This window comes from Taeniopygia guttata, chromosome 3, assembly GCF_048771995.1.
Source record: "Taeniopygia guttata chromosome 3, bTaeGut7.mat, whole genome shotgun sequence".
Taxonomy (NCBI): Eukaryota; Metazoa; Chordata; class Aves; order Passeriformes; family Estrildidae; genus Taeniopygia; species Taeniopygia guttata.
The window spans coordinates 70057405-70081721 of record NC_133027.1 but is presented as its reverse complement, the minus strand read 5'-3'; the positions used below and the strand labels follow the sequence as shown (position 1 = coordinate 70081721).

At 38.3% G+C, this 24317-nt stretch overlaps 1 protein-coding gene across 13 annotated transcripts in view; it reads left to right on the top strand.

Moving 5' to 3' along the window:
* MTR (5-methyltetrahydrofolate-homocysteine methyltransferase) overlaps positions 1–24317 on the top strand; it is a 50972-nt gene that overhangs the window by 5106 nt on the left and 21549 nt on the right. For 7 of the 13 annotated variants that reach the window (XR_012055113.1, XR_012055114.1, XM_030268236.4 and 4 more), the window contains exons 2-18: positions 797–1011; positions 3424–3513; positions 4311–4380; positions 5471–5563; positions 5656–5762; positions 7041–7100; positions 10306–10400; positions 14061–14161; positions 14511–14572; positions 15326–15393; positions 16569–16645; positions 17763–17875; positions 19260–19400; positions 20030–20215; positions 20792–20971; positions 21996–22112; positions 22211–22351. Coding sequence is in view for 11 of the 13 variants with exons in the window: in XM_030268236.4 (XP_030124096.2) it covers positions 797–1011; positions 3424–3513; positions 4311–4380; positions 5471–5563; positions 5656–5762; positions 7041–7100; positions 10306–10400; positions 14061–14161; positions 14511–14572; positions 15326–15393; positions 16569–16645; positions 17763–17875; positions 19260–19400; positions 20030–20215; positions 20792–20971; positions 21996–22112; positions 22211–22351 (1916 nt within the window). In the remaining 2 variants the exon portion in view is untranslated. The other 6 variants (XM_002192686.7, XM_072927085.1, XM_030268240.4 and 3 more) reach the window with 6 other exon arrangements.

Below are 24317 nucleotides of genomic sequence, written 5' to 3'. Positions count from 1 at the left end.
CTGTGTTTGGGATCTTGAAGCAGTACTGCAACTTCATTTCTAATGATACTGCTGAAATGTCTACATTATTTTGTTTCAGTCATGGTTAGATTTACCCTGCTCAATGTCTTATAATAAACTGTGTGATTTGCCTGATCTATTTTCTTCCAGCATTACCGGAGGAAAAGTGTATCTTGTTACTTTTGTGCAAAAGAAAGTAAAGCTTGATATTATCTGTTGGCATATCTTGGTGTTTGTCAAGTCATTTACTACTGTAATCCTAAGGGTGTTTAGGATTCGGTTGAAAAATTGTTTTTGTTTGCTCAGTTTATTTCTCTTTATCATTATGATATAGGCAATTAGAGTAGATGTGGGTATTTGTTTGTTTGTTTTTTAATGAAGTCTACTAATTTCTGCTTTGTGCTTGTGTACCGCTTACAATGTGGTGTCTGGTACCGAGGGGCAGCTCTGCATTGCTGTTCAAGCATTGCTGTGGTAAAAATTATCACACTTTTCAGTTTTGGAAACTAGTTTATGTATAGATTTTCATGTATACCCTTGTGAACTTCTGTTAATTCTTTCTGGGGTTGACTGTGTGTGGGTGACTGTCCATAGGCAAAGGACCAGTTGAGCCTAATTGTACTTAGATGCAGCTGTTACCTTACATCTGGTGATTGGAACTGCAGGTAAAGTAAATCAGTTACCCTCTGATTTCAGTAGAGGATTAGTTACTTTATTCTTGAATGGGAAGGGCTCAGGTTGGCCATGTGTATAGATAGGGAATTTCAGAGTGACTGAAATATTTATCTTTTTCCAGCAGATCCCCAGAAAAGTGTGGAAGATGAAATTGAATCTATTCTGCAGGAGCGGATAATGGTTTTGGATGGGGGCATGGGGACCATGATCCAGCAACATGCACTGACAGAAGAGGATTTCCGAGGGCATGAATTTAAAGATCATTCCAGGCCTTTGAAAGGCAATAATGACCTTCTGAGTATAACTCAGCCTGATATAATCTGTGACATACACAAGGTAGGTGGTTCTGGTTTCTGTTTCTCAACATGAAAAAGAGGGAGAACTTGGCCTCTGCACTGTCCTTTTCCGTACCACAGGCTCCTGGCTCTTCACTGTCTTTTGGGGATAGGGAAGAGAGTGCTAGGTACCCATGTGAAAAAGAATGAGCAGATTTGACTGTTCTGGTTGTGTGAGCACAGCATTTTTGCCTTGGTTCCTGATGTCACCTAGGCAGTGCTATTTTTAAATCCCTTTTTGACTCCATGTCCCTGGTGTATTTCTATTAATTGTAGATTCTGTTTTATTTCATTTTTATTTTCTCTTTATTCTCAGCTAGCACTAGAAATGCATCTAAGTAGAACATGCCTGAATCCTAGATGTGTTTCTATAATTGTGTATTAAAGGGCTGTTAAATGTAGCAGCCTGAAGCAGGCCTGTGTAATTAATGAGTATATGAGCTTCCTAATGAGTGTATGTGCTTCCCCAGTCTTGTTTTTTCCCTAGAATTTTAACGTGTGGTCCAGAGAATAAAAGTCTAATCTGCTGATGATTAGGAATTTGCAAACAGATTTCATTGCTTTCCTGTGTTCAATTAGACTTTAAAAAACAACTTCCTAAGTCTTGTATTTATTAAGCTGCAGGTATTCATATGTCTTACTGTAATAATTGGAATACTTGAACAGTGTTGTAGCTATTTGTTATTCACTTGAAGCCTCACATCTGTTGTGGGCTTTTCCAATTATTTATTGACAAAATCTGTATTTCATTGATGAGAATCATATTTGGCTTATGTTGGTTAAACTTGAAAGGTAGTCTGTATTTTTTAATGACATTTTAACTGCTATTCTTTGGATTTTAAGAATGATGAACTGGAAGGAATCAGTCTTTGACCTGTAAACATTTCAGAAGGAAGTATTTGTAGATTGAGTTCAATTGAGCAATAGTGCTCATGAACCTTGGAATTTATAATAGTTTGTGGTTTTAATAAGGTAAGCTGCTTTAGCAGTTGAATTTGGCAGGTTTAGCAGAGAAATAGTAATGTGACTTGAGAGTGTATGTATTGAATCAAATCAGAGGCTTTCTGAGCAATGGGTGGTGACTTCATATTTCAGAACTACCAGGGGTTATTTTTTCTGACAACTGGACAGAAGGAGCTTGCAATAATAGATGAAAATATTTCTACAAATAAATATTTTGTTTAGTTTTGTTTTTGTTTAGTTTTGTTTGGTTTTTTTTTTTTTTTTTTTTTTTTTTTTGTTAATGACCCGGTGAGTTAGATGCCAGAGATATCAGTAGCTTAAAAAGTAATTGTTAGCTGTACCTTGGCTGGCAAAGTCAGATTCAAAGGTAGGAAACGTGATGTATTTTCAAAGGCAAAAATTAACTTCCTGCTTTGATTGTGTTATTTCCTTCTGTGATGGTAGACAGTAAAGTTGGAGGGCTTTTATACATTTAACATGTTTAGATAATTTTCAGAAAATTAATATGTTATTGGTTGACGTGTAAGAACTTGTATGTTTTCATATATCTTTTTGTAGATATTTTTATGTGTTTTCAAGAGGAGTTGAGAGAAAGCATATTTCTTTGCAGCAAAACATGTTTTAAAACAGATTTATTTTCAGCTGTCATTTGGATCAAGACTTTATTTGCACTGTTGAACTCAATGAGTTCATCTGCTTCTTGTAGGAACATCTGAGGGGTTTATGTTCAATGGTGGCATGGTATTTTTGATTAACTAGCACTTCAAGTGTTTTAATTTCCTTGAATATGATCATGCCAGTGTTCAAAGGGATCAAAAAGATGAGTTAGGGAGAAGGGCAGCTGATAGAGGTTATATAAATGGAGGCTAGAATCTGCAAAAATGTTGAAGTTTGCTTTGATTTCAGTTTATTTCAGTGGGAATTAGACAACCAAAATGGAGCAGAAATCTTAAATGTTTTGTGAAACTCGGTCATTAGTTAAACTTTAAATGAGATCTGCACAAAACATAATTCTCCCGAGCTTCTATTTTGTCCCAGAATGCTCTTGTGCTGTAAAAATCTCTTCAGAACATTTTAATTTTCTAATATTTTCTATTGTTGTTTAATTTGGGCCTTTTCTGAGACTGTCCACAGTAGCCCTTGCTTGCTGAAGGTAATTGGACTGTGTCTGACCATATCCCTGTGCAGAAATCTAGAATGTGCTTCAGTGGCACAGATGACTCTATAAATGTCACTCGTTAATAGAAAGTGTGGCTGACACTGAAATTCTGAAAATTGGTTATATGGAACACTTCTATTTCTTTGGCCCTGTGCTTTTGAATAAGGCCTTTAGAGTTTGATCAGCTTTGAATTGAGAAATTATTTGTGACTTTTTGTCAACTGGATAAGACAAAGGAGTTGGGTTACTTGCATTCCATACCTCAGGCTTTGTTTCTTTCATGTCTTGCAGGAATACTTGCTGTCAGGTGCTGACATCATTGAAACCAACACTTTCAGCAGCACCCGAGTTGCACAGGCTGACTATGGCCTTGAGCATTTGGTAAGAATGGTAAACTATTTACACATTAAAATATTAATCATGTGATAGCAACCAAGATATCTTAGTCCCAGGATTCATTGGTGTTGTGCTGCCTCTTGAGCCATGTGATGGGATCGTAGCTCCTTTCTGCTGCTGTGGACAATTGCACTTGCTGTGTCACAGGCACAGCGTGCTTCTTGTCGGCAGAGGTACAGGCAATAATAATTAGTCCTAGATTTTGTTTGAGCATTCACAGGATCTCTCAGTTCTGTGAACAGGTATGTTTGGTTCAGTCCTTCCAACTCACCAATACCACAATGAAACTACTCTTTTCTTGGATATTTCTTATGTGTTGCTTGTGCTGGTGTATGTAGAAGTCCTTTCTGGTTTACATTTATTGTGCCTATTTTTTGTCATGTATTGTTTTGAGAATTTGAGGAAATATGTAAAAGTAAATACTTGGAAATATACTCCTTGAATAAAAATTGATTTAAGAGTAGGCTAATTTTGTCATCAAAGTCCTGTCCTTCAGCTTCTGTTGATCTCAGCAGAATTTATTTACCACCTTAAAGAATGAGATTTTATGAGTAGCAGCAGTAGGCGGGGCATGTGTGGGATGAACCTGCCACATAACTCTGTTGCTGAGATATATTGAGCTGTTCCTTTGAAGCCTCCTGCTAGTGCTAATACTTACTTGTGTGACTTGGAACCTTTGGAGTGTGTTTCAGGCTGCTGTATGCAATTGTTGTGTTTCTTTGAGGATGAGTTACCCTGGCCTGAACTAAAGGTTGCTCAGTAATTTTCTGTAATTGTTCCAGGCGTATCGATTAAACAGAGTCTCTGCACAGGTGGCCAGAAAAGCAGCAGACACTGTAACTGCTGAGACAGGTTAGTATTATTTTAACTCTTTACTTGTTTGTAGTTTTGACAATGCTGCAATCTTTGAAATGTTGCTGACTAGAGGATAACTTTATGGTTTACGTTATGGGGACATAAAATGATGCTGTGCGTGTTTGCAAGTTAGGCACAGTAACAGCAATTTAGTTTCTCTATTTATATCACACTAATTTCATTATGTTTGAAGGATCTGGTCCTTAAGGTGTTCCTCAGCACAGCTGTCTTGTGCCTGCTTGGTGTAGACTGGAAGTGATACACATCTTCAGACGGGTTTTAGAGAAAATAAATTCAGCAGGGACTGCTAGAAGTTTCTTAGGTTTGTACAGCACAAGTCTTTGTGCTCCAGAACTAGGATAGCTGATTGTAGGTAAACGTGGATTACCAGTTAATCCTAGTGTTTGTCTAGTGATGTAACTTTATTCAGCAACTAAAGGGATCATCTTAATATTTTCATTTCATTTCTACAGATGCCTTCTAGGCATTATGTGAGTAGTTAGAGCTCATTTACACCACTGTAGACATTGCTGTCTTACAAGACTCATTTCTGCTTGTATACTACAATCAAACTGTATTTCAGGCTAACAGTGCTGCTGCTGTTCATATAGCAGCTTACTTTTTTATTGCATACTATGAATTACATCAGTAAAATTTGGAACATGCTTTTAAAAAGTGGGGCTTTTATGACACATGCCAGAATATTCAAGTAAGGTTATGTAGTGAAAAATGCCAGGACAGTTCTATGCTGTGCATTTAGAGTAATTAAATGAAGTTTCTTGCATTAGAGACAAATGATTCTTAGAAGAAGATTTAATTGAGATAGCTGACCATTTCAGAAATGTTCTTCTGTCCTGTGAGTATACATTGAACATCCTGTTGGATTGAAATACAAGGCGTTGGCTGTGCTGGATGATCCTGTGCTGACTAAACTCTAGATTTGAGACAAGAGTTTCCTGTTTTATAGTTCTTCATCCTTGAATGATATGCATGTCTTGGTGTCCTCAGAGGTATTTTACATTGACTGTCACTGTATAGCCAGAGGTGAATAGTTTAGGGTCTTTTTCCCCTCTTGTGTCTGATCTAGGAATTAGGAGATATGTTGCTGGAGCCATGGGTCCAACAAACAGGACACTCTCTGTGTCACCATCTGTGGAGAGACCAGATTACAGGAACATAAGTAAGTATTTATAACCATCAGGTTATTTGACTTAGGCAGTAGTCTTGAAAGATTTTTCTCCAGATGAAATTAACATCATTCCGGTTTTACAGCTTTTGATGAACTGGTTGAGGCCTATACAGAACAAGCCAAAGGACTTTTGGATGGAGGAGTTGACATCTTACTGGTGGAAACCATATTTGACACTGCCAATGCTAAGGTGAGACTTCTGGGGAAAAAAACCCCACCACACTAATGTAAGTATTTGCTGTACTACCTAAGGAAATTCATGATAATATTCTTTGAGCTGCCAGCTACTGTTTAGTAAATACATGAGAAGACTCTTCAGCTGATAGCAAGTGGGTAGAATGTGAGGAGACGGTTTTTAATCAGCCTTATCCAGAAGGTTTCTCTTAATATGTGCCATTTGTATCTTTCTGGCTGTCTGTGCCAGCTGTCCTCTTATTCCCAGAAGCTCTACTGTATTGCTCAACATCTCCAAATGCTTCTGATTGTATTTTTCACCGTTAGCATGTCTGTCCAAGGGATGCTTGTGATGCCCACTGGAAAGGGAATGTACAGTGAATCTCATTTCAGGTGTGAAGGCTTGTAAGGCAGTTCTATTAAAAGGTGTCTTTTGTGGGGGAGCTCTATCATTAGTTTTAAGAAAGAACAATTTGGAATAGAAGATTAGAAGGGTAAAATAGAAGGAATAAAATGTGCTACCTCTTTCTTTATCTAACCTTATATCTTTATCTTAATCCTTTTACCTTAATCCTCTATCTTTATCAGCACAGGGGGTGGAGTTGTTAGGGTACTTAAAACTTGTGATGTGGAAAAGTCTGGCGGATGTGTATACAGTGTTTCTTTAGGCTGTTGCTGCAGGCTGAATAACGTGTAGTGACATCACTTGCCCTTTGCACATCTGACCAGTCATCATGGAGGTTTGGCTAGGAGCCTATAGGCTTAGCATAATGCTAAGGGCATGTTCATTTTCAGGACCTTCAAAGCAGTCACTTGCAGTTCTTACTGTAAAAATTTGCAGTGGTTGGAACCCTACATGAATCTATTGGAACCTTATATTGAGTCTATTTAAACTACATGTTTAAATAGACTCAAGGGCAGTGAATATGTCCTGGAAAGAGTACATACAACCATATTTGGGGTGGGGATTGTGCTGCAACTATGAGGGAGAAGCACATGCTGACGTGATCTGGTTTTCAGAGTAGTCTTGGTCTTATTTGGTTTCCTTGTGGTACTTCCTTTCTACTTGTTGCCAAAACATGTTTTGGAACATCTGGAAGATGCTGGGGGTAAGGGTAAAACTTCCTGAGTGTAGTAAATCCTGGCAGGCAGTATGAGCTAGCAAGTTGCATAAACAGCCATAGAATAAATAAATAAATAAAAAAGGGCATTGAACCCATAGAAACAAAAAGAAATTAACAATCTGAAGAACTCTCAAAAAATCATTAATGTTTTGCAACATATTCTTCTGTAGGCAGCTCTTTTTGCACTCCAGATGTTGTTTGAGGAAGAATATGCTTCCCGACCCATATTTGTAAGTATATTTCGATATTTTACATATCCATAAGCTTCGTTTGTGAACTAGTGAGATGGTAGTTGATTAAAGTGCTTTGAAATGAAGGAAATGAGTTTATTGGAAATGTACTTTTTTCTACATGATTGTGAAAGTAAAACCTCTTACAGTTTTGTCAAATCAGCCTGGGATAGCTCTGTTCAGCAGATCAAGCCATAGTCTAAGGAATGACTTAATTCCAGTGTGTATTCATTCTGTGTATTTCCACAAGAAAAGGTCTAATCATGGCGTTTTTTTCAGGCTTGCTGTCTTGAGGGCAATAGGAACCAGAGCTTCAAGGAGGAAATTAAGCAAATTCTGACATATTTTCAAGTAGAATGAGTGGCCATTTGAAGTCAGAAAAATCTGTCTTGCTCCATATTCTTTTTCTGATGTTTCTTTTTCTGATAGTTGCTGCTCATGAATGCATTGGAAGAAATACAGAAAATGAATAAGATTGTGTTGAAAGTTCTGATGTGTTCTTCCAGTTTTCTACAGTTTGCAGTCCAGGCTTTCTGATTTTCAGTTGGTGTCTGTTTGTAGGCTTTTGTTGAATGCGTTTACTCCTTCCTTGCATCTGTGTTCAAACCTGTGTGGGACTCAGGCATTTACAGAATAATCTGCCTGTAGATTTCACAGCTTATGAATGTGCTGGTTTGAAAGTTTGCTTACTTTTGGCTTGTCCACCTGATAACGTCTATTGTGTCTTGCCGTTTATCTCTTGAAAATGATAATAACCAGCTGTTCTATGTTCCCTTTGCTGCATAGTCATGGCATTTGTGGTCCTTTGTGAGAGCCTCCTTTAGTCATCTTTTTTTCAGCCTGATGAGTCCACTTCTACTTAGCTGTTCTATTTGGTTCACTCATTACTGTCCTATTTTTTTCTACTTCCTCAAGTCAGAGTGGAATGACAATAGAATGCAGCATTCAAAGTACAGATGTCAGGGATTGTGTGATAGCCTAGCAATGTTCTCTGCCTTTTCCATTTTTTTCTTTGTAGCTTCTGATGTTTTGCTTCACTGCTAGTGAGTTTGGAAATTCCATTCATACACCTCTCTTTTGTTACTTAGTTTAGCTTCTAGAACAGTAAAGACTGGTTTGGAGGTGTCATTGTATAGAACTTCTGGGTTCACAGCTTTGTATTTGACCAGTTAGCACAGGGAGTTTTTAGAGTTGGCTTTTTGTCTTCATTGCCCTGAACAGAATTGTCCTTGAGCCTGGATCCTCATTCTTTGTTCCCTGTTCAGTAATGCTGAGAAGTTACAAACATTAGCACAGCTTTCTAAGATTCCACTGATCACTTTTCTTGACTGAGTATTTTGAAGAGGGGAAGTGGCATCAATATGAAAGCATGCTTTGGAGTAAATAGCAGATTTACTTTCTCATGGAGTCTTCTAAACTCATTCCATTTTCTGGAAAAAAAGGCTTTTAGACCTGGTGGTGTGGTTTAGGAGTGGTACTCTGGAAATCAGTGCCCTCACTGAGATCGTCCAAATCATGTGCCACATTTTTTGCTCCACCGCTTTCTTCCCCTCTCTCTTTCCCTTCGGCAGGAGGGAGAGGAGAATTGGAAGTCCAAAAGGCAAAGATCAGGGGTTGAGGTACTAACAGTTACTCGAAACAGCAATAAGAAAATGAACAGTAACAGCAGCAATATCAATAACAAAAGTGTAGAAAAGAGTGAGTGATTCACATGCAAAGATGCTCACTATGGAGCTCAACCTGGCTGCAGCCACACCACCCTGCTGCTCCCTCTGGCTTGAGGCCGTCATCTCCCAAACTGGAGAAAACTGGCTCAGAGCTGGTGTTACTGCACCGCTCCGACCCACTAGAAGGAACCCCTTCTCACTGGAGAGTCTCCCTTCTCCCACACCTGGCAAATGATGTGGTAGAACCTCTGTTGTCCTGGCAATGATAGGGTATAAACTCTCTTGTCCTAGCCATGTCCCCTCCTGGCTTCTGCAAGAATTAACCTTATCCTGGCCAGAACCAGGACATCTGAGAAGCCTTTCCTGGCTCGTCCAAATGCCTCCCAAATTCTTGGCTTCATAGTTGTTAGTTGGGGTCAATTATTTATTATTTGCACATCTCTTTCTGTATACTGCTGAAGAAGTGTGATTATACAGGTTAAAACTTACACTTCCACTACTATGTTGCAACAGTTGATGTTCCCTTCTGGTGAAAGGAGTAACTTGTTACGGTCAGACCCACCTCTTCCACCAACCACCACCAAACAGCTTAATAGCAGTGCTGAGACGTGAAATAACTTAAATGGGGATGTGAGGAGAAGGTCACTACTCAGAGCTGCCTAAATAAAAAAAGCCCTGTGGATTGGTTCAGAGGTTGTCATCAGAACTCATGCTACCTGGCTGCTGGATAGTTCAGAGTAGTTTTCTCCCTTTTCCTTTTTCTTCTCTCGTGAGGAGGTGAAGCATGAAAAGAATGACTCTCCAACTAGTTAAAGTTGAAAAGAAGGGTATTACAGCTCTGTACACATGTGAAATTGTTTCCAAAGAAATGCGTGAAGAATTGGAGAGTCCTGCTGTCTGTTTATAGAGGTTTTACATATCCAAGGGGTTTCTTAGGGCACATAATACATTACCTGCCCGCTTTGTATTATAATCAACTGAATAGCCATTATGGCTGCGCAGTTGCTCTTTAATTGGGTTTGTGGGCTTCTGGGCAGGAAGTAAGATACCTTCCTCATGGTAAACTCTTCACCTATGTCAAGTTGGCAGGTCTCCTTGACTTGCTGGTCACAGTCCAAACCTTTTCTTATTCTCAGAAGTCAGTGGTATTTATGGCTCTGCACTCTTACAATACTTCATATATCACCTGTCATTCCCAGCCTTGTTTCAGTTATCCCCACCTGGTATCAACTGATTTTCTTGTTAAGCTCTAATAATAGTATATGATCTTTGCTAACTATGTTTCTAACTTAACCCCTTGACTCGGAGGGGGGAGAGAGGGAAAGACAGAAACCTTTAACCAGTCTTATTTCTCCTAGGAAAATATTTAAACATTTATATGGTGAAAAGGGTTTAATTTTTCTGTTTGAGTTGTGCCTCATCACTTTGAGTGGAGCACAGGCCTCTCTATTTTGAGTTGTAGCAGTTCATCCATTTTAATTTTCCATTCTGTTGTGCATTTAATTCTTCTCCTTTCTCTGTGCTCAATTGATATTTAGGTTTCTGGAACTATTGTGGATAAGAGTGGGCGTACCCTCTCTGGCCAGACAGGAGAGGCATTTGTCGTTAGTGTTTCCCACAGTAAGCCACTTTGGTAAGGAAATGTATCATTCATTCTCTTAGTTTATTATTTGTAGATTGAGATACTTTTCTATTTTAACCCTTGCTTGCAGCTAAATTGAAGCTATACAAGTTGTAATCATGTGCATTGCTTACATGTTTTTTTATTGTTCCCTCAACAGAAATTATGTTTCCAAAGAAAGCTGAATTTTTAATTCATTGCTTTAAATAATCTGGGGCTTTGTGTTTACACTGAAATCACAACTAGGTCAAAATCTGAGACTGTAGTTTGCCATCTCCTACTCTCTTGTGCTGTGCAAGGAGCCAATCCCTGGTACAGGCAGGACTTGTATCTCTTAAACAGAAGCACTGCCATCTGAGAGTGTTTTAGGGTGTCTTAAAAGAACAAAGCATAAGATACTATTGCAGTGTTCTTTTTACTGAACTTTAGAAAAATGTACCCTGAGTGATTTTCTCAAGGATGTGCATGGTTGTTTTGAGAGCTCCTGATGCTTCCATTTACTTTAATTGTTTTCTATCCAGGCAGAAAAGCTCAAATAAATATGAGGTTAAGATCTGTGCAAATGGATAATGTGTCAGATTTGGTCGTTATTCAAGGTTTTGCATATTAATTTTAATACCTTCCCCTGGTTATCTATTCTTCTGCGTTTCTTTACCTTGTTCTTCCTCCTTGTCTTCTCTTCCCTCTTTGCCTTTTTTCACTCTCAGGTTGGTTCTCTTCACTCAAACGCTTACACCAGAAATAGATGGTTTTTTCTTAGAATATTCTTATTGAAAGCATTTAGTTCACTGTTAGTAGTGCACACCATGCACATTATGATGAGCCATTGTTTGTTTTTACAACAAAATTTCAGCTAAACCACGCAATCTGTCATCTCCGTGATGCAGAAGCAGAAGACTGCATTCACAGTTTTCCTGACTGCCCTTGAGGCTCCACTTTCCCAGACCAGACGGTGTTCCAGAAGTAACATATGGAGCCTCTTGGAACAGGGTGGTAGTTGACTTATTCTCTCAGCATCACGGCCTCGTGATCCATATTTGGCAGGAGTCTGTCTCAGATAATTTTTCTCTAACTTTCTTGCTTCTGAAGAAGAGAGAAGGGCACTGGAGAATTTAGAAAGGCATATTTCATAAAAGCTGTCTTTTGAGTCTCAATGTTTAGAGCCTGTTTCTCATTTGTGAAAAGGCTACTATACAGCACTGTAGCAGAAGGGTTTTAGTGTTTGGAACAGATTGCATTTAATGTTGTTTTTATGGCCAAATTGGTGCAGAGTGGCTTTGGGGTTGTGAGAAAGCTGATTAATGGTAGTGTCCTAGGAATCGTGTTATACGTGTTCATGTATTTCTCTTTGGATTTTTTATGCCCTGATTAGGGTGATGTGTCATCCTTAATTCAGTTTGGTTTGGATCCCACCCTTAAAAGTGTGTGCTTTGTGTCTGGATGATGGAAGTGGTAGCAGAGAAACTCATGAACTGTACTTAGTAAATGCTGAAAGATATGTGTCAAGCTGCTTGCCATGAAAGATGCTCAGATGTGTTTCAGATCCTATGAGTGTTTCTACTGTGGCAGCATTGAGAAGGCATACACTGAGTTTTGGGCCATAATGTGGATTTTGTTCTGGTCCCAAGGATGCTCTGCAGACTTATCTTTTACAGGAGTTTGTGTATGACTGCTGTGGAGAAATGAGCAAGAGAGGGAGGTGATACTTAACATGGGTGTGTGATGGTTATTACACTAGAGTAGCAATGACAGAATATCAGCTATCTGGCTCAAGGCTTCTGACTTTTAAGGCATGGTTAACAGTTTGCTTTTCTCAAATGTTTTCTTGCATGATTATGACTGCTGTGAGAGGAGGGTACTGGCTACAGAAGCTACTTTTTGTTTCTGAATGAATGTGCCTGTCTTTGGTACAGTTCTGAGACAAGTAATGCTTGGATTGTGGCATGCTCATGAATAAACTTGTCAGCAACCCCTGTAATGGGTAATAATTCAGGCAGTGTGGAATGTGGGGAGTATGAGCTGGAAGCTTGTAAATGGAGTGACTTGAGTAGGAAATATGCTGCATTTGTCTTCGTTTGATAAAGGCAGTCTTGCTAACTGTTCTTGACTTGCTTTGCTTTGAAAACCTTGTGTGTGAGGGAACCCACACTTTGAAATAAATTCCAGAACCTCATCGCTGTAATGAATTGTGTATTCCTTGGGCTTGCTCTTTGTACCCAGTGGATCTGTATAATGGATTTAAAGATATGTAAACACCAAATCTTGAAATGAGAAAAAAAAGGTTAATTTCAAAATTTTCTGGCTAGTATAAGATGTATTAGAGAACGCACTTTGAAGGTAGAGGTTGCTGTTTAAAATAACATATACCCTCCCTCCTCAAACACCAAAACAAAACAAAAAAATCAACCAAACCCTCACTGTCTCATCCCTAAATTACTGGAAAAAGGGGCTTGTGTGTTATTTGATCTTGATCTGTGACTGTGATATTCAAGATCTGTGATAGTCAAGATCCTTGGTTTGGATTTTGCTGTGAGCCCCTCAGATTTCAACAATTTTTCATTCTGTCCAACAAGTTAATCTGAGTGCAAGCATTTATTGCTACTACCTATGAAGTTACCAATGCCCTGCCTGCTCCTTGGAAACAGGAGAAAAGTCAAAAACCATTTTATTCTCCCCGTCCTGTGCAGGGCTTTTCTGCTTTTGACCTCGGTGAAACTAAGTGGGCATACAGATACTTAATTAGCTCAGCTGGGAGACGTATCTGTTAATGCATCCTTGTTTCAGTGGGTTAGCTTGCATCCTCTCCAAGACTGTTATTCCAGGAAAGGAGAAAGCTTTTTTATGTCTTCCTCTTCCAGCAGCTCTATGAACACCTTCCCAGTTCTGCAGTGCTCACAAAGGGGTTTCTAGAATGGTGCAGAAAGATCAGGAAACATGTAAAAAATATCTTACATAGTTTCTGTAAGAGAAATTTCTGTATTTAATACAAATGGAGATATTTTGAGTGCAAGTCTCATTTATGTATCTATTACTAAATGAAAGAAAATATGATTAGATCTCATATACTGGCAAAATTGTTTAGAAACTTATTCATGTAGAAGTTATTTTGCTGTAGAGCTGTCTTGGTTAGTAAGATGCAGCACATTCAGTTGCCCAAGCTTAGTGCTGCCATGAGGCTTCTTGGGCAGGCACTTGCTCTCTTCCAAAGTTAACATAATTTATAATTTGTAAAGAAAAATATGAGTTAGCAGCTTGAAGCAGGTCTTGCTTTTTCAACCTTTTTTCATACTTTTTCCTGTAGCACAAGACTCCTTTCCCATCTGCCATTCTCATTCCACTTGTTCTCTCTCTTACCTAGAAAACACAGAGCCGTCGTGTTGCTCCAGTTGCTGTCAAAATGCTGCCAATTTCCTCCTGGATTTTGAAATGAAATCTTGATTTATTGTTCCCAGTTCAGTTCAGCCCAGCCCCCTTCCCTCTCATGCTTTTCTTCCACCTGAGAGTTCTCCTTTTGCACAGTCATGCTGTATTGATGATTAAAGAAATTGGAGATCAGGTTGGTTTTGTTTTAGATGATTGCGGGAGCTAGCGGTTTCCAGCACTAACATTGATCTGTTCTGTGTGTAAAAGGTGTTTTGACTTCAACATAATTTTTGAAAATTTATTTTCCAGTATTGGCTTAAATTGTGCTTTAGGGGCAGTTGAAATGCGTCCATTCATTGAAACAATTGGAAAATGCACAACCGCCTACATCATCTGTTACCCCAACGCAGGTGTGTTGGTGCCCATGTTCCTATGCATGGCACATGAAACGTAGCTAACCTGTTCCATCTCATTAGCAATTATAGAGTTGAAGTAGTTTAAAAAGATTATTGATTTTACTATTAAAAAGAAAGTAAGAATATTTTAAACTCCTGAAAGTAGCTGTTGTTAGCTCTGTAACCATGAATCCAGAATGTTATTTTGCATATTTAATAATTTGCTGAGTAGTGATTGCAAGAGTGATGAGGAATTTTAATCCTTGTACAATTGTTGCTGTTTTAAATGTGCCTTTTATAGAATTTAGTTCTGTTCTTTTGGACTTTAAACAAATTGTAATACTAAAAAAAATTATGTTTTAAGGTCTTCCCAATACATTTGGTGGTTATGATGAAACTCCAGAAGTGACTGCCAAGCATATAGAGGTATAAAATACTCTTATTATGTCACATCTGATGTACTAATAGACAAGAGCTCTGCTTGCATCCTGTACATACTTATTACAATACTGAGGTTGGATTTTTTTTCCCCTTCAGTTAGCTATATTTGTCATTTGGATTGTTTAAAGGCAATTTGCTGAATGATAGTGATTTGAAGTATCACACTAGGAAAACTACTTAGGAAACTGAAAACCTTAATTACTTTTATGTACTAAGTTAAGGTTTCCTGCCACTTGATCTGTGCATGTTACTCATTGCACTCCTGTGCTCTTACTGTTATATTTGGGAATTGTTCAAAAAGCTGAGTGGTGTTTATGAACTTGGCACAATTTTACAATCTTGAGTGTACAGGAACTGCTGATGCTGAGGGTGTTACAGTGCTGGGTGTCCTTCCCCATGCCACTGGATCTGTGCAAGACAGAACTGTGTCTGAGGCTGCAGTGTGTCAGCAAGAACACAGTATAAAATAGGCCAGTTTCAAATGTGGTCTCTTGAAATTACCTGTTGAAATTGCTGTTTAGCTTTGGGAATCCGATCTCAAAACAAATCCTAAAGAGATAGTATAGTGAAAATTGTTTTTTTAATTTAGTTGTTTTTTTTCTGGGCTCCCTGAATTGCTTCACATGTGGAGAAAGCCAAATAAAAAATATACATTAAAAATTTATATGTGCAAATAAAATAAATGTATATATAACATAGCTTTAATAACTCTGAACAAAATATTCCTTCCTCTTACAGAATTTTGCTTTGGATGGTTTGGTCAACATAGTTGGAGGTTGCTGTGGTACCACACCAGCGCATATCAGGTACTTCATTTGCTACAGCTTTGGACTGCAAAGTAAATTTAAGTGCTGGTTCTGTGGCACAATGTTCCATGGCTTTTCTTAGAGTTTCCTGAAAAGGTGGATCACTTGAATGCCAATAGCAGCAATATGTGAAGTGGGAACAACCTGTGTATATCATGAAGAATTAGTTGAGGTGTGGTTCAGACAAGGATTAAGCCTTTTTGGTTTTGTCATCTAAAATTGTTCTGGAATTGCTTCTCCCTCTTTATTGATGACTAGAATAGACTTCCCTTTCTCTCCTTTATTGTACTGTATCTTCTTTCTCTTTATTTGCAATCTTGGCCACAAGGTTTCCTTTGATGGTAGATGGAAGGAAGGGATGTGTGTGTGTATTTGTTGGGGAAATTCCTAAACAGAAGTTCTATAAGTGCTGTACAGCTGGTACTGGTCCTCCTGGGTAGTCAGAAGGAGCATTTGATGTCTTTGTCACTGCAAGTAGATCGGTGGGAAAGCTTCCTTTTTTCACTTAAATTCGAAAAAGAAAAGGCTGTTGTGATTAATTTTTATCCTGATATAAACTGGGAGAGGTGACATGTAAACATGTAGAGGACAGCGTGTGTCAGTCCTGAATAGTGTCAGGAGAAAGTGAATGTGAACAGCATGAGTCATTCTGGCATCTGAAAAATGTGTCTCAGTACAGAACAATGTTTGTCTCTTGTGTTTTTTGTTTTTGTGGAGGGTGATTGTTTGTTTGGTTTTGTTTGTTTTATTTTCAGGGTTTTGTTTATTTTTTGTTTGGGTTTATTTTTTGTGTGTTTGCTTGGAGTTTTGTGGGCTTTTTTTTTGTTTGGTTGGTTTTGATATTTCAGTCATTAGCAGTTGCTCAGCTCAGCAAGTCATGAATATGGTAAAAGTCAGTGTGGTTGAGGATGGATTCTGAAATCCTTCAAGTGTCCAATTGTATCTTATTCTGTAGTTTAATAACCTTCAGCATTGTATATTTCCTGCAAATAGCTATGTTAGAATCTTCTGGGAGTATGTTTTTGCCTTTGGCCTCACAAAGTAAAACTACCGTCTTGTCTCTACAGGGATAAATTGGAAGTGTAGCTATATGTCTGGTATATATGCTCCTTGAGTTTTGTCTGGAGTAATTTAATTTTAATTGAAAACTTCACTTTCTTATTTCTGTAACTCAGAAAAATTGCTGAAGCTGTGAAATTCTGTAAGCCTCGTGTTCCACCTTCTCTCTCTGAAGGATATATGCTGCTGTCAGGTAAAGTGTGTAACAGTTTAATTGCATTACTAATGCAAGTTTTCTTTATAAATTTATTAGCTGTTTTCTGCAGATCAGAGCAATGCTGTGAATGTCTAGTTCTGTTTGACTTCAGCAAGCTTATGGATGTGTAACCACATCTAAGTCTTACTGCTTTGGCTAAAGGAGTAGTAGAACATTTTTTGTTGCCATCTCTTGTATAACATAATCAAGCCAGCATATTTACTCTGCAAGTCTCAGATATGTTGTAATGGTGAATGAGTATCTTTTTCTTCACTTTACAACAGGGAGGGTCAAGCACAGAGAGACCAGGTAATTTGGCTACAGTTATTGGCAGAGCTGGGATGAGATCTTTGTACACCAGCTGTGTGAGGGCTGCCCTGTCTCACCTGCCCAGTGCGCTGATTCAGTCGCACTGGGACTGTGTTCCAGCAATACATCCAGTGTTTTGTTTTCACAAAGTCTAGATCTGCATGTTCCACACTTTGGGCATTCTTTCAAACCTTTGAGCTGTGTATCTGAGTAAAACAGTACCAACTTTTCAGTCTGGCGTTTTAACCTCAGGTCAAAGGAGTTTAGCATAAATAAAATATATCATGGTTGGCCTGTGATGTCATACCTTAGCTTATTTGGTTCTGCTGTAGAGTTTGTTTGCCTCTGCATTTCCTGCTACCCAAGGGCCCAACTGGCCGTGTTTCTCTGGACTAAGGTCTGTGGTTATGAGCTGCCCTTGTTGGTCAGTCAGTTCAGTGGGCTGTTGTTTCTCTCAGGGTGTCATGCATGAGGAAAATAGTTTAAAGTTGAGAGGACATACACACAGATGTCCAAAGAATCATAGCTTAACTTTTGTATTGGAAAAGTTGGTTGTTATTTTTTGTGCATCAAGTAAATTATTGTCATTGAGGAAGAACAGAAAGATTTCGTGTATGTATTGGCAGTTGTTTCATTGCATTGCTCTGCTAGTTACTCATTAGAGCACTGATGTGCTGAGAAATCACTATTCATAGAGAGAGAGAGAGAGACCTTTATTTTACAGTTCAGAAAAGAGATTTTGTCTTTCTTACGCAGTTTTTTTCTTTTCTGTTTTAACAAATATATTAAAAAATATTTTTTTAAGGTCTGGAGCCATTCAGGATTGGGCCATATACCAACTTCGTTAATATTGGTGAACGGTGCAATGTTGCAGGATCACGGAAGTTTGCTAAACTCATCATGGCAGGCAACTATGAAGTATACATATTAACAATTATCTCATATGAACAATAATCTTTATAGCTGATGCTCTGATTTTCTATTGCTCCATTATACTATTACTGTTCGTTTTGCTGGCACAAAGCACTATTCTACACCAGTTGCAAGAGTAAGAAAATGTGGAGGATTTATTTTTTCACTGTTCTTTTTTTCTCTGCTTGCCAGCAACTAATAACTTAGTGAGAAGGGCTTTACAAGGACTTTTTTTTTCTTTTTTTGACAAGTGTTACAGGAAATTTTTAATTTTTAATTTAGTTATACAGCTGGTAATGGTTTAGAAAATGTCCTGGTCTGTGCTGCATCTAGGGGTTGGTTTACAGAGAAGTGGGGAAAGAAGATGGGTGTAATCCCCTCTTTCAAGTTATGAGGTACATTTGACTTGGGATGGATTGTGGCACTATGCAGCTCTTGCTCCCTCTCCCCTTCCTCACTTCCCCAGTTCTGCTCAGCATTATGATTACCTCTAATTGCTGTATACTTTGATCTCTGCCTCCAACATGCTACATGAGCATTGGTACAGAAAAAGATGCTTAGAAGGTAATTACTTTCTTGAAACTACTGCAAGGCAGAAATGAAGAGGCTGGAAGACTCATTTTTTACTGGTGAATTGATGCTGTAACATTGAAACAAATAGCAGAGTGACTTTTTGAGAGCTGAGATTCTGCCCCAGAGTATACTCTGATGTTACATCAAATCAGAATGAAAGTCTTAGTTGCTATTTTTGGAAGTCTGACTCTTAGACTCCTAGAAGTCATGAAGCAGGTTAAGCCTGTTAAATCAAGAGATTTTTAAACACAGGTTGTTGGGGACTCCGCAGAATGACAGAAAAGAGATAGTGAATACACAGGGGTGTTCAGATATTTATGTTGGCTGGGGGAAAAGCTTTAATTTTCCTTCTTAGCACTTGTGATTATTCTGCATCTTGCAAAAGTGTTGAACAGCCTTTAAAAATTAAGTATCCTGTTACAAAACACCAGAGCTTGTGATGCAAGGCCCTTATTTCATGCCATCACAAAGACTGTATTTTCCTGTCATCTTGTGCAGTCACAAGTCCTTGTTACCATGCAAATCTGAAATTATTCAAATAAACATATGACCAACTTTCTACAGTCAGTGATGCTACCAGCACATCAGGTCTCTGATGTCATGTTCTGTAAACAAATTAATTATAGGTTGTTCCATATTAGCAACTGTTCTGCATTGTTGTACATTACAGACCATTTCCTTATTTTCTCATAGGATGTCTTATAAATTTTTAAATTTTTGACTGCATGCTTGGTTTGGAAAAGTTAAATGTTATCCTGAGAATAACTAGGATTTTTTTCATCTCAATGTTGTTTTGGTTTTTGACTTTCTTCTTTAGGAAGCCCTGAGTGTAGCCAAATTGCAAGTTGAGATGGGGGCCCAGATTCTTGACATAAATATGGATGATGGGATGTTGGATGGCCCCACTGCAATGACCAAATTTTGTAACTTGATTTCTTCGGAACCTGATATTGCAAAGGTTGTAATTAAGTCACAATAAAGAACATGTTACTGACTTGTAAATTGCATGCAGAAGATATTGTTACCGTTTCATTTCATAACCAGTTTATGTACTTAGGCAGATGTAGTTGTCCCCTGAGAGGAAGCGACACTGTAATAGGAAATGCCTTTGGATGAAATAGAGGTTTTTCTGTCTGTTTTCACAGAAATGTATGCCAGCCCTTTTCACTGGTTGGAAAAGCTGAATGCAGGTTCATTCTGGAGCAGTTATAGGCCATAATGTATATGTTAGCAATGCATAATAGTATTGCTTTCCACAAAACTTAAAGTTGCTATGGATATAGGATGTCTTTAAAAATAGTTCTGCAATGTGCTTTCTCTGAAAATGAGTATCTAAATCAGAAACACAGGGAGAAGTAGAGATCTCTATGATATATGATGGAGCTGCCATGGAAGCTCTTGAAATAAATTTTCATTTGAGTTTTGCATTTAAAGCAAAGTGAATATCTGACTATCATGTGGAAACATTTATTCATAAATGCTGATTAATGTTGTGTGCATGTTTATGTCCAAATGGACAAACAGCACATAGAACTGTAATTCATAACTTATGTGTGTTCTTCTGGCTTACTTCTCTATTATTTACAGGTGCCATTGTGCATAGACTCCTCAAACTTTTCAGTGATTGAAGCAGGTTTGAAATGTTGCCAAGGGAAATGCATTGTAAACAGCATCAGTCTAAAGGAAGGTGAGGAAGACTTTCTGGAGAAAGCGAGGAAAATTAAATTATATGGAGCAGCTGTAGTTGTTATGGCTTTTGATGAAGTGGGGCAGGTGAGTGTCACTTTAAAGGAGAGGTGTTTTTCTTCTGAAACGTAAGGCTTTTTTCTTCCTTGTCAAGACAAAGTTGTTTTGTTTCTTTGACACAGTTGATTTAGAGAAGTTCTATGTAACCTTAGCAGTAGTTTTGACCCTGATTTGTAAGTATTTCTTAATGCTGCTCAAATGTTTGAAGAATCCATGTACTGATCTAAGTGGAACTCTGTTAGTTCAAGAGAGTCCTTGCTATTCAGACATGCTGAACTGTTTCTTTGTAAAAGATATTTTTAGTTCAGAAACTGTTTCTCATGAGAGTGAAATATTTGTGAATAAATTTAGTTATGTCAAAAATCACATATTAAGCTTTGCATAGGATGATGAAACATTGGGCAGTAGGATTGCTTTTTATAAGCTGAGTGAAAACCCCAGGTGTAGGGGTGGTGATATTTTAAATAGAATATTCTTATGTATAATTCTTATATTTGTGATGTTCACATTCTCAGTCTTGAGTCATTGGAGCTGTAAATGTTTTCTGGAGAGTTTATTTTTTGTGTGGTCTATAAGTTTCATGTAATTCTTTTTCTTCACTAGGCAACAGAAACAGAAACCAAGATTGCAATCTGTTCCAGAGCTTATCATCTCCTTGTGGGAAAAGTGCACTTCAATCCAAATGATATAATATTCGACCCTAATATTTTGACCATAGGAACTGGAATGGAAGAACATAACCTTTATGCCATAAATTTTATCAATGCTACTAAAACCATAAAAGTGAGTTGTAAGGTTATTTTAACTTGAAGTATATTGCTGAGGTTACTTAAAAACCTAAACCCCCATAAAACAGAAAAAACACCCCACCTCCCTTCAAACAACACTAACAATAAAACACTGCTGAAAAATGTTCTAGCCTAGTGAGAAGGACTACTCTTCTGAAGTCCAGACACTCCGCAATATTGCTGTATTTCCAGCAGAACAACTGCCGATAGTTCTAAAAATATATCAGTCCATTTTCTGTGCTGTAAATATACTACCTTCATTAAATGAGGTAATGATCACATTTATGTGAAAGCTAAAAGGGCCTCTTTTAAAGTTGTGCAAAAAGTGTTGGTTTTTTTTGTTGTTTTTTTTTTTTTAGTAAAAAGGTCTCTGTAGAAGGCATTTGTTCAGCAGCCTGACTTTTTATGTAGCCAAAATATGTGTAAAGAATTATAGCAGTGAGGAACATCACCAGCATACACCGTAGGTGTAAAAACCGCACCATTGTGTTTCACATGATACCCTGATAGATGTGGAGATGCTCTGTCAGTAGCAGTCTGGGGCTGAACACCCCACAGACTGCTTTGTCACCGCAGGGCTCCTGGAAGTGGGACTGCTGCACCCTTGAGTTTAGCTGCTCAGCTGCAGCCTGCTCCTGAGACATGAGACATGCAGGCAGGCAGACTGGCTGCTCCTGTTTGCAGAGGAGCGGGGACAGGAAGAGCCAAAAGTAGGTTTGCGTGGAGAAAATAGTGAATGCTGCAGTGGGAGAACTGATGTGTTCAGAATAGCACCTGTGACAATACTGGTATTGTCACACAGTAGATACTGGATCTTTCCTTTACTTGTAAATTTTCCTGCGGATTTGTATTGATTTTTATGAATTTGAGTAACTAGAAGGATCTGGAACAGGGAAAAGAGAAAGGGTACATAGCCAATGAACTGAGTTCAGGGGCCAGCTGTTTTGTGAACTGAATGCTTTACTTACATTTCCCTTTTGGAAAGCACTTTTCTGAAAATCTGTGTGCAAATCCTATAGGAAACATTGCCAGGAGCCAGGATAAGTGGAGGTCTTTCCAATCTGTCCTTCTCCTTTCGAGGAATGGATGCCATTCGAGAAGCAATGCATGGAGTGTTCCTTTACCACGCAATTAAGGTATGATGTGCTTTTGGCTTCTATATGTTTGTACTTGGCAGATGTGCATTGCTATGTCTGACAGCCTTGTCTGGAGGATTCTGTATGTTTTTTTCCAGTATGGCATGGACATGGGAATTGTGAATGCTGGGAATCTGCCTGTGTATGATGATATCCACAAGGAATTGCTACAGCTGTGTGAGAATCTAATCTGGAATAAAGATCCTGATGCAACAGAGAAACTTTTACATTATGCTCAGGTAATTTTCTGTTTTAAGCTTTGAACAGTAGTTAGCTTAGCACCTAAGTCTCACCACCACCCTGCAGGTGATAGGTAAAACAGCCTATAAACTGCATGTGTCAGTATAACTGTGGGTGTAAGAATTTACTGATGATACTACAAGTGGTTCAGTTATTAACACAGAATAAAATCAGTAATCTGTGATAGCTCAAACCTCTCCAGTTTCATGCCATGGAAGAACCTGTGCCAGAGTTCTTCATATGCTTCAGGAGACCGGGCTGCATAGACATTCTCCAAAGAAAAAACCAAACCCTCAAAAAATAAGAAACAAAAAACCCAAACAAACTTTCCCCCAAAGAAAATGCTCACAAACCAACAAAAACATGAAAAAAGACCAACTCATAAGCATACTGATCTTGGTGCTGGAACTTAAATGACAAGTGCAGTGTTGGAGAGAAAGAGTAAACCTCTCTCTAGCAGTAATGGTTTGCAGAGACTTCCAATTCATGTAACGTGTCAAGATTGAGGATCACCTATTTAGTGTTTTTGAAATGTTTTAATGATACTGATAAAGGACAAAGATTACAATTGTCTGTAAAGTAACTGGTGAAATTTTGTTCTGAATGGGAGATACAGCAAAAATCTGTATAGGTTAGGTGGCTCTTAGATTCAAGTGCACAAGAAGATTTGTATGCCAATTTTGTATCTCCTGGAGGCAGTATTTCTGTGGAGAGCTTCACTTGGTTTTGCCCTGTGGTGGTGCATGCTTTATAGTAACAGTGGCAACATGTTAAAAATTACGACAGGAAGACTTTCTTTATCCCTTGTGCTTAGGCTATTCTAGATGATGTTCTCGGTGTCCAAGCAAGTTACCTGGGAGTGATCTTGTCTGTTGAAGCTGATTTGCACCATTGTCATATTCAAGATTTCATAAAGAGGCAGAAAAATAAAGGAGAGTTAGAAAGGGATTGGTTGAGCAGTGTTTCTGCAGAAGGATGAACATGAATTTAAATGGAGCCTTAAAAGTAGAAATGAAAGTGAATGATGAGTCCTAGCTCTGTAAGTTTGGGAAGCTATTGTTGGAAAATCTGCTTTTATTTGTGGTGGTAGTTTTACTAAGGGAGTTAAATATTCTAGTGGCAAAAAAGAGGAACCTAATCTTTGCATATTTCAGGAATCAGTGTTCATTTGAAGATTAAAAGCCATTTTTCATGATGTACATAACTGTAGACATTCTCAAGCACTTTTGTTCCTGCATGTCCACCTTACAGTGTCATGGGTTATTTTTAGGCTGCAGTGGTTCCCTTGTTAAACTTTCTGGCCAGAGGTTGAAGAGCACTTGGTATCATTTCAGTGAATTACATAAGGTGATTCCTGAGGTGGATAGAGACTTCCTGGAGATCATCTACTTCAAGCCCCCTACTCAAATCAGGGGCCAGCCAAGATCAGGTTACTCAGGGACATGTCTGGTCAGGTTTTTAATATAACTAATAATTAATATAACTCTGTGTTGTCTCCAGACAACATTTTATTCCTTCTTTCATTCCCTTTTACAATCTAGACATATGAGAGGAATAAAGTTAGGAAACATGAAGCTGTGAAGTTAGCTAATATTTGTATAAAAATGAATGAAAGCTTGTTCTGTTTTCTGTTCCCATGAGTGAGGTCTTGTTTCAATGGCTTTATCTTTAAAAACTTGCTGATGAGCACTCAAAAGTATAGGAAGCTCACAAAGTCTGAGAAATGTCAGATTATGTCTAATAACTGAGTAAGAAAAATAATTTACTTGCCTGAAGTGTGTTGGGTAAGGTGCTCTTCCACAAGCCTTCCTGGGGTGGGTGCTTGTGAGCTTTCTTGCACTATGAAACCCTTTTGCCCTCTGTGTTCCTAGCCAAGGGGAGTATGAGGGTGAGACAAAGAGGATATGTGGTAGTTTGGGGCAATCTATGTGTGTGACAAGCAGTAGTTTTGTAGGCTGACTGATT